Genomic DNA, 10,000 nt, shown 5'->3' with positions numbered 1-10,000 from the left:
ACACACACTCACACTCTGTCACACACACATACACACACAAACACTCAGACACACACACAAATACTCTCTCACACACGCTCACTCTCAAACACACACTCACTCTCACACACACTCACACTCTCACACACACACTCACACTCTCACACACACACTCACACACACATACTCTCTCACACACTCACAGTCTCACACACACACACTCTCTGTCACACACACATACACACACAAACACTCACACACACACACACACACACACTCTCAAACACTCACTCACACACACACACACACACACACACATACTCTCTCACACACGCTCACGCTCAAACACACACTCACACTCTGTCACACACAGACACACACACACACACACATACTCTCTCACACACGCTCACGCTCAAACACACACTCACTTTTACGCACACGCTCACTCTCAAACACACACACACACTCTCACACACGCTCACTCTCAAACACACACTCATTCTCACACACACACTCACACTCTCTCACTCACACTCTCTCTCTCACACACACTCATGAACACACACAACACACACCAGGGTCCGCTATGAAGTCTCAAAATTCAAAATGATGTAAATGATTTAAAATAAGTGTGTGTGTGTGTGTGTGTGTGTTTCAGGTGCAGTACCAGCGCAGTTTGAAGGAGGTCAAAGGTCACTCCTGCTCAGAGCTGGATACGCCTGAAATGAGGCGTGTGCGGAAGTCTCAGGACGCTGTTTCCATGGTAGCAGGACCACGGCAACGCCTGCGTGTGACATCACCGCATTAACACGTGACTGACACGTGTGCGCTAGTAAAGACTCACGAGTTTATCAGAGACCAAACTGCACCTTAACACACGCCTGGAGTGTGTTTGGATGAGTGTGTTAGTCTGTGTGTGTGAGTGAGTGAGTGAGTGAGTGAGTGAGTGAGTGTGTGTGTGTGTGTGTGTGTAACGCTCTCTCTCTCTCTCAGGCGAAGTATCACGAGGAGTTCGAGCGCTCGCGGGGTCGAGGGGCCACACACACCCTCGATGAGCAGCACATGGCACGTCTCCATGGAGACCAGCTGATGGGCACCGGCGACGGTTACCATGGCGTCCAGCCGCAGGTGGTTGAGATGGACCGCAGATCAGCAGGAGCCTCTGGTCAGTCCATCACTAATACTCAGTCATTAATATTAATATGATTCTTTCTGAAGTTTTAGACATTGTTTGCAGCAGAAGAATGTTTGATGTTCATCACTCACAGACACATTTGATTATCAGTTATGATTTGTTGAATCCATTGGTGATTTCAGGTTGATGTGAAGGCTGTGTCGTGTAAATAATCATCATTTGATCATTGTCTACATCTCTGAACATGTGATATTGTGAAATATTATTCCGGTTTATAACAGAATAAATGTTAAAACTACGATAATATCAGTTAAAATGTAATTTATTGCTGTGATCAAAGCTGAATTTTCAGCATCAATTTATTTTTCAGGATTCACAGATGAATAGAAAGTTCAAAAGAGCATCATTTATTAGAAACAGAAATCTTCTGTAAGATCAGAAACGTCTTTACTGTCACTTTTGATCAATTTCATGCGTTCCTCTCGAGTAATGCGTTCCTCAAGTGTTAACTAATCGAAATGAAATCTTACTGACCACTAGTACACATGACACATATAATCCTGGAGCTGACCTTTGACCTGTGTGTTGTGCTGAAGAGCTGAAGGTCTGGAGGACTGATCCGGGATCCATCTTTGACTTTGATCCAGTGGAGGACAATATTCAGTCTAAAAGCCTGCGCAGGATGACGGGTACAGCAGACGCACAACTGTAGACTGACTGTCAGCCGCGGGTGTCTGTGTGTAACACCTGTGTGTGTGTGTGTGTGTGTGTTAGAGCGTGTCAGCCGTGGCCCCCAGCGATCGCTGTGCAGTTCTCCAGGCTCAGAGCTCTGGGGCGATCGCAGTGTGTCCGTCTGCAGCAGCACTTCTGCACTGCAGGACCGATCCGCTTCAGGCAAGATCACGGACGCATGCCGCTGAAATAACCACACGCGTGTGTGTGTGTGTGTGAGACTCCGACATCACGGATCGCCCTGCCCACCATCAGAGTCACTTCACTCTCACAAGCCATGCTGGTTTTGTTGGTGTTTGTCCACAGGTGTGATGAAGCAGGTGAAGTCTGCGTGGTCTGCAGTGTTTGACTCTGTGTTTGTGATGTTGTTCATCACACAGGTGTGTACCAGCATCACTCCCATCCTCCTCAGCAGGGATACGGACACAGCGGTCAGTCTCCTCCACACTCGACCTCCACGGTGAGAGAGAAACAACCTCAGCTTCTCACTTCTATATTAACAGAGCTGGTAGGAAGTGATGACATGGTATCTTAAGTAATCAGATTCCTTAAATTAAGTACTTGTAATTAGATGTTTTCTCAGTGTTTCTTTACTGATGAACACATTAATATTTATCTGAAATTATGACTCAGTAGGTTATTTAACTATGTATAACTTGTGTCTGTCAAACACATTTAAATGCTCAAATTCACATTATGTGTTATTTACATGTAATGCAGGCATTCCCAAACTTTTTTTTTTGTCTCACAGACAGCGACACTAAACCGAGCTCTCCTTTGCGAAGTTCTCGAACTTCCTCCTGCACCTGAACGAACAAATACAACTCGTAGTTTAAACAAACAGAAAAGGATGTGAAAAAGCCCAATTCAGCACCGCGGTGTTCTGGTGTTCAGGGCTCACGCAGAGAGAGGCGTCTAAAAACACTTTAACAAAGAATTTGCCTCTTTTTGCTCTTGTGCCGACAAATACTACATACAAAATATGTCAAAATACCCGTCTTGGAAAGTATGTTTGAAAAAACTTTTGGTTATGTCTTAAATGAAAGTAAACAGTTGAGAAAAAAATGGGATGTGTGTTATATTGGATGCTTCATCGTCTCTTAAAGTGACCGCACCTAATTTAAATTACAGAGAGAAAATCACTCACTGCTCTTGACTGAATTACTCCTTAGTTTTAACAAGAATGAGTGCACAGTCAAACCAAAAATTATTCAGACAGCATATATTAAAAAAAAGAAAAAAAGGTTTTAATAGTAGGTGCAGGACACTATAATTAATTTAGGTAAGAGAGTATAGCAAAATAAAGCGAATTGTAACATATTATACCCAAAAAAAGTTCATACAGTGGACAACTAGTGAAATTGATAGAAAAAAAATGGGACCAAAAATTATTCAGACACTTTGACCTCATGTTTTGCTTATATGTTTGTTTTTTTCTTTAATTGCTAATGCAACCTTTTCACACCACAGACTGAACAGAATTAAGCATTGCTTGGTGACTGTTCAACAAAGTATTGATAGTTGTGTAAATATTGTCATACTGACAGTTGTCTGAAGTTTGGTTGATTGTTATCCATTAAATGTCTTTCTATCAAAGTTATCTGATATTATCGAGATGAATTTGTTCTGACAGTTCAACTCTGATTTCTTATCATATTTTATTACCATTTTATAAACTAGAGCAAATAAACTGTGATAATGTAAGAAATGTTGTCTAAATACATTTTGGTTTGACAGTTAATTTAATTTTTACAGTGAAGACTATGCAGCGCTACTTCATATTTAATTATTTGTTTTCTGTACCTGGATACCTACAAACATGAAACAACGTAAACATTGTGCAATTAGCACAAATAAATAAATAGAATGAACATATAAATTAAACAATTTCATACAGGGCCGACTGGTACAACCTGCACCGGGCCCCGCGGACCCCAGCTATGGCCCTGGATACATTGTACCAGTTTCCCAGAAGTGTTGATTTTATTGTGAACACATGGGATGGAAATAGTGTTTTTAGTGTGTGTGTGTGTGTGTGTGTGTGTGTGTGTCTCCAGCAGAGGGTGTACCGGGCACTGTATGATTACGCCGCTCAGGATCACGACGAGGTCTCCTTCCGTGACGGTGATGTGATCATTAATGCGCAGCCCATCGATGAGGGATGGATGTTCGGCACGGTCCAGCGCACCGGAAAGTCTGGCATGCTTCCGGCCAACTACGTGCAGTGTTTGAACTGAGATCATCATTCACACATGACCCTCACCTCCAGCGTCTCGCTTCTGACCCTAACGGCCTTCCATAAGCATCAGACGCCAAAACCTGATTATTAGATCCATATGGAAGCTTATTTCTGCCGCGGAATAAATATATTAAAAAAGTGATTTTTATGTTGTTGTTTTTTTTTTATCTTGCATTTCTGCAAATCACAATTCAGACTTTTTTCTCTTTATCTTTCAGTTAAGACTTTTTTCAGAATTGCAAGATACGACCTTATGAGATAATTATGAGCAGTTAGCCAACCTTTTATTTTTATTTTTATTCTGTGGCAGAAATGAGCTGTTTTGGGCAGAATCACTGTCTGATAGTGAATGGAGGTTGATAATAATCAATAACTGTTTTATTGATCGTTAAATGAGGTTAGTTTGATTTTTAATTGAGTTGCAGTCATTCACACTAATGATCTGTTCTTCTGATGGGTTATTTTGATGACTGTAATGAGATTTATGTTTATTATGCCATCACACATCACAAGTCCTCAGACTAGTTCTGGAATAAACTAGTAGCGATGTTAATTCAGGTTCGTTACTAACCAGTAACAGTTAGTTATATTCATGATGTTCAAACATACGACTGTTTGCCAGAGGTTCAGATATGAAAAACACAATCATCTACTCTTTTGTTGATCTGTAATGTGTTCTTGTGCTCTGAAGAGGAATAATGTAAAATTCGACCAGCTTCACTGTTATCTTTAACTAAAGTCACACTAGTTTGGTTTCTTGACTTTGTCTGATGTCATGAAAAGTGTGTGTGTGTGTGTGTGTGTGTATGTGAATCAGGATCTGTCAGATGAATAAAGTACGTGATAAATGCATGACACTAGATGAATTATAAGCAGGTTGTGAGTGTGATTGATGGCATTAAAGGTTTTATTTACTTTATTATAAACCCTCTCTCACTTATTGTGACTTATTGATCTATTTACCCGCGTCATTGTCTTCTGTTAACGTTATTTACCTTGTAGAGTTTCGCAGTTACTGCATTGATAATCAATAAAAAGCTTTGTCCAGCATGTTGGCTCGTCAATGGTCAGTGTGTGAGCGTGCGGCGCATGCGTGGAGCTCCGCAGAAAGCGACACGTGTCTCTGTGCGTGTGACGTCAGTGTGCGACGCAGCTGCTGTGTAATCTTTTACTTGAATTCATTCTTAATGGTCTATTCATTATATACAAATGACATGCATCAGTTCCAGCAATCTGTTAAAAATGGTTTTAAACAAAATACATCTCGATAGACTGTGATTGATCCATCGCGAAACAAGCGGTGCGAAAAGTAACATATATCACGTGACACCTGTGTGCAGATTCTGAAAAAATAATTTATACCTGAATAATGAGAGACCTTGTAAAATGTATCAAAATGAAATCACACACACAGAGCAGCTCAAATATAATATTTAATAATTTAAGGCATTTGAAAGCCCCGCCCATTTGATTTCTACGGCGACACGTGGCTCTGTGCGTGTGACGTCAGCGGTGTCCCGGATGAGCGCAGGCGTCGTGAGGCGGTTGGTCAGTGAGGACTCGTTCAGTGCGTCAGGCGCGTTTCTCTCGTGTTTATTGTCGGTTATTCTCCGTGTTTTCTCATTAACTCCTCGCTGTTAGAGTCATGAGGCTGCTGCAGAAGCTGTTGCTGCTGCTCTTACTGGCGTTTCCCGCCGCGCTGCTGCTGAAGGGTGAGTTTGACTGCTCAGGCCTCGATTAATGCAGTAATAATCGGTCCGCTGTAACTCATTGATTATCTGCTCTCGAGCCTCGCGTTTGGACGGATTGGGACGTGTGTGTGTGTGTGTGTGTGTGTGTGAGAGAGAAAGAAGAGGGAGAGCGTGTGAGAGTGTGACGTGTCCTTCATTCAGACCCTCAGTAAATCACTTCACTTCGCTACGAAGTGCACTAGAGATCAGAAAGTTCTGTGTAGTGACTGTAGTGTTGATGACGTGTATCGTTTAGGAAGATTTTAGGCCATCTCTTCACAGTTAAGTTAAACTTTCTGTATGAGGTTTAATCACATAAACATGAGTGAAGCTATGCACTTCAGTTTAACATCACTACATGTGTGATAGACCTTATAATGGTGTGTGTGTGTGTGTGTGTCTCTGGTGTGTGTGTGTGTGTCTCTGGTGTGTGTGTGTGTGTCTCTGGTGTGTGTGTGTGTGTCTCTGGTGTGTGTGTGTGTGTCTCTGGTGTGTGTGTGTGTGTCTCTGGTGTGTGTGTGTCTCTGGTGTGTGTCTCTGGTGTGTGTGTGTCTCTGGTGTGTGTGTGTGTGTGTGTGTCTCTGGTGTGTGTGTGTGTGTGTGTGTCTCTGGTGTGTGTGTGTGTGTGTCTCTGGTGTGTGTGTGTGTGTGTCTCTGGTGTGTGTGTGTGTGTGTCTCTGGTGTGTGTGTGTGTGTGTCTCTGGTGTGTGTGTGTGTGTGTCTCTGGTGTGTGTGTGTGTGTGTCTCTGGTGTGTGTGTGTGTGTGTCTCTGGTGTGTGTGTGTGTGTGTCTCTGGTGTGTGTGTGTGTGTCTCTGGTGTGTGTGTGTGTGTCTCTGGTGTGTGTGTGTGTGTGTGTCTCTGGTGTGTGTGTGTGTCTCTGGTGTGTGTGTGTCTCTGGTGTGTGTGTGTCTCTGGTGTGTGTGTGTGTCTCTGGTGTGTGTGTGTGTCTCTGGTGTGTGTGTGTGTCTCTGGTGTGTGTGTGTGTGTGTCTCTGGTGTGTGTGTGTGTGTGTGTGTCTCTGGTGTGTGTGTGTGTGTGTCTCTGGTGTGTGTGTGTGTGTCTCTGGTGTGTGTGTGTGTCTCTGGTGTGTGTGTGTGTGTGTGTGTGTCTCTGGTGTGTGTGTGTGTCTCTGGTGTGTGTGTGTGTGTGTGTCTCTGGTGTGTGTGTGTGTGTGTGTGTCTCTGGTGTGTGTGTGTGTGTGTGTCTCTGGTGTGTGTGTGTGTGTGTGTCTCTGGTGTGTGTGTGTGTGTGTGTCTCTGGTGTGTGTGTGTGTGTGTGTCTCTGGTGTGTGTGTGTGTGTGTGTGTCTCTGGTGTGTGTGTGTGTCTCTGGTGTGTGTGTGTGTCTCTGGTGTGTGTGTGTGTCTCTGGTGTGTGTGTGTGTCTCTGGTGTGTGTGTGTGTCTCTGGTGTGTGTGTGTGTCTCTGGTGTGTGTGTGTGTGTGTCTCTGGTGTGTGTGTGTGTGTGTCTCTGGTGTGTGTGTGTGTGTGTGTGTCTCTGGTGTGTGTCTCTGGTGTGTGTGTGTGTGTGTGTGTCTCTGGTGTGTGTGTGTGTCTCTGGTGTGTGTGTGTGTGTGTGTCTCTGGTGTGTGTGTGTGTGTGTGTCTCTGGTGTGTGTGTGTGTCTCTGGTGTGTGTGTGTGTGTGTCTCTGGTGTGTGTGTGTGTGTGTCTCTGGTGTGTGTGTGTCTCTGGTGTGTGTGTGTGTCTCTGGTGTGTGTGTGTCTCTGGTGTGTGTGTGTGTCTCTGGTGTGTGTGTGTGTCTCTGGTGTGTGTGTGTGTCTCTGGTGTGTGTGTGTGTGTGTGTCTCTGGTGTGTGTGTGTGTGTGTCTCTGGTGTGTGTGTGTGTCTCTGGTGTGTGTGTGTGTCTCTGGTGTGTGTGTGTGTCTCTGGTGTGTGTGTGTGTCTCTGGTGTGTGTGTGTGTGTGTGTGTGTGTGTCTCTGGTGTGTGTGTGTGTGTGTCTCTGGTGTGTGTGTGTGTCTCTGGTGTGTGTGTGTGTCTCTGGTGTGTGTGTGTGTGTGTGTGTCTCTGGTGTGTGTGTGTGTCTCTGGTGTGTGTGTGTGTCTCTGGTGTGTGTGTGTGTCTCTGGTGTGTGTGTGTGTGTGTGTCTCTGGTGTGTGTGTGTGTCTCTGGTGTGTGTGTGTGTCTCTGGTGTGTGTGTGTGTGTGTGTCTCTGGTGTGTGTGTGTGTGTGTCTCTGGTGTGTGTGTGTGTCTCTGGTGTGTGTGTGTGTGTGTGTGTCTCTGGTGTGTGTGTGTGTGTCTCTGGTGTGTGTGTGTGTCTCTGGTGTGTGTGTGTGTGTGTGTCTCTGGTGTGTGTGTGTGTGTGTGTCTCTGGTGTGTGTGTGTGTGTGTGTGTCTCTGGTGTGTGTGTGTGTGTGTGTCTCTGGTGTGTGTGTGTGTCTCTGGTGTGTGTGTGTGTCTCTGGTGTGTGTGTGTGTCTCTGGTGTGTGTGTGTGTGTGTGTGTGTGTGTCTCTGGTGTGTGTGTGTGTGTGTGTGTCTCTGGTGTGTGTGTGTGTGTGTGTCTCTGGTGTGTGTGTGTCTCTGGTGTGTGTGTGTGTCTCTGGTGTGTGTGTGTGTCTCTGGTGTGTGTGTGTGTCTCTGGTGTGTGTGTGTGTCTCTGGTGTGTGTGTGTGTCTCTGGTGTGTGTGTGTGTCTCTGGTGTGTGTGTGTGTCTCTGGTGTGTGTGTGTGTGTGTGTCTCTGGTGTGTGTGTGTGTGTGTGTGTGTGTCTCTGGTGTGTGTGTGTGTGTGTCTCTGGTGTGTGTGTGTGTGTGTCTCTGGTGTGTGTGTGTGTGTGTGTGTCTCTGGTGTGTGTGTGTGTGTGTGTGTCTCTGGTGTGTGTGTGTGTGTGTGTGTCTCTGGTGTGTGTGTGTGTGTGTGTGTCTCTGGTGTGTGTGTGTGTCTGTGTCTCTGGTGTGTGTGTGTGTCTCTGGTGTGTGTGTGTGTCTCTGGTGTGTGTGTGTGTCTCTGGTGTGTGTGTGTGTGTGTGTGTGTGTGTCTCTGGTGTGTGTGTGTGTGTGTGTGTCTCTGGTGTGTGTGTGTGTGTGTGTCTCTGGTGTGTGTGTGTCTCTGGTGTGTGTGTGTGTCTCTGGTGTGTGTGTGTGTCTCTGGTGTGTGTGTGTGTCTCTGGTGTGTGTGTGTGTCTCTGGTGTGTGTGTGTGTCTCTGGTGTGTGTGTGTGTCTCTGGTGTGTGTGTGTGTCTCTGGTGTGTGTGTGTGTGTGTGTCTCTGGTGTGTGTGTGTGTGTGTGTGTGTGTCTCTGGTGTGTGTGTGTGTGTGTCTCTGGTGTGTGTGTGTGTGTGTCTCTGGTGTGTGTGTGTGTGTGTGTGTCTCTGGTGTGTGTGTGTGTGTGTGTGTCTCTGGTGTGTGTGTGTGTGTGTGTGTCTCTGGTGTGTGTGTGTGTGTGTGTGTCTCTGGTGTGTGTGTGTGTCTGTGTCTCTGGTGTGTGTGTGTCTCTGGTGTGTGTGTCTCTGGTGTGTGTGTGTCTCTGGTGTGTGTGTGTGTGTGTGTGTCTCTGGTGTGTGTCTCTGGTGTGTGTGTGTGTCTCTGGTGTGTGTGTGTGTGTGTCTCTGGTGTGTGTGTGTGTGTGTCTCTGGTGTGTGTGTGTGTGTGTCTCTGGTGTGTGTGTGTGTGTGTGTCTCTGGTGTGTGTGTGTGTGTGTGTGTGTCTCTGGTGTGTGTGTGTGTGTGTGTGTCTCTGGTGTGTGTGTGTGTGTGTGTCTCTGGTGTGTGTGTGTGTGTGTGTCTCTGGTGTGTGTGTGTGTCTCTGGTGTGTGTGTGTGTCTCTGGTGTGTGTGTGTGTCTCTGGTGTGTGTGTGTGTCTCTGGTGTGTGTGTGTGTCTCTGGTGTGTGTGTGTGTCTCTGGTGTGTGTGTGTGTCTCTGGTGTGTGTGTGTGTCTCTGGTGTGTGTGTGTGTCTCTGGTGTGTGTGTGTGTCTCTGGTGTGTGTGTGTGTCTCTGGTGTGTGTGTGTGTGTGTGTGTCTCTGGTGTGTGTGTGTGTGTGTGTCTCTGGTGTGTGTGTGTGTGTGTGTCTCTGGTGTGTGTGTGTGTGTGTGTCTCTGGTGTGTGTGTGTGTGTGTGTGTGTGTGTGTGTGTGTGTGTCTCTGGTGTGTGTGTGTGTGTGTGTGTGTGTGTGTCTCTGGTGTGTGTGTGTGTGTGTGTGTGTGTGTCTCTGGTGTGTGTGTGT

The 10,000-nt window shown here is 45.7% G+C and overlaps 2 protein-coding genes across 8 annotated transcripts in view; both read left to right on the top strand.

Moving 5' to 3' along the window:
* The window catches only part of LOC132124477 (nebulin-like), a 28,455-nt gene extending 24,301 nt beyond the window's left edge, over positions 1-4,154 (top strand). For 2 of the 6 annotated variants that reach the window (XM_059535521.1, XM_059535518.1), the window contains 6 exons: positions 641-745; positions 976-1,147; positions 1,714-1,806; positions 1,892-2,011; positions 2,230-2,309; positions 3,907-4,154. In XM_059535521.1, the coding sequence (XP_059391504.1) occupies positions 641-745; positions 976-1,147; positions 1,714-1,806; positions 1,892-2,011; positions 2,230-2,309; positions 3,907-4,086 (750 nt within the window). In that variant the 3' untranslated portion in view covers positions 4,087-4,154. Of the gene's footprint in view, positions 1-640; positions 815-975; positions 1,148-1,713; positions 1,807-1,891; positions 2,012-2,229; positions 2,310-3,906 lie in introns of those variants that run through there. The other 4 variants (XM_059535520.1, XM_059535523.1, XM_059535522.1 and 1 more) reach the window with 4 other exon arrangements.
* A 1,441-nt stretch (positions 4,155-5,595) lies between these two features.
* The window catches only part of LOC132124478 (translocon-associated protein subunit alpha-like), a 10,659-nt gene continuing 6,254 nt past the window's right edge, over positions 5,596-10,000 (top strand). The window contains exon 1 of one of the 2 annotated variants that reach the window (XM_059535525.1): positions 5,596-5,800. In XM_059535525.1, the coding sequence (XP_059391508.1) occupies positions 5,734-5,800 (67 nt within the window). In that variant the 5' untranslated portion in view covers positions 5,596-5,733. The remainder of the gene's footprint in view (positions 5,801-10,000) is intronic. The other variant, XM_059535526.1, reaches the window with a different exon arrangement.

This window comes from Carassius carassius, chromosome 42 (assembly GCF_963082965.1).
Source record: "Carassius carassius chromosome 42, fCarCar2.1, whole genome shotgun sequence".
Taxonomy (NCBI): domain Eukaryota; kingdom Metazoa; phylum Chordata; class Actinopteri; order Cypriniformes; family Cyprinidae; genus Carassius; species Carassius carassius.
Note: the sequence above shows the minus strand (reverse complement) of the source record. Positions and strands in the feature narration are given on the sequence as shown.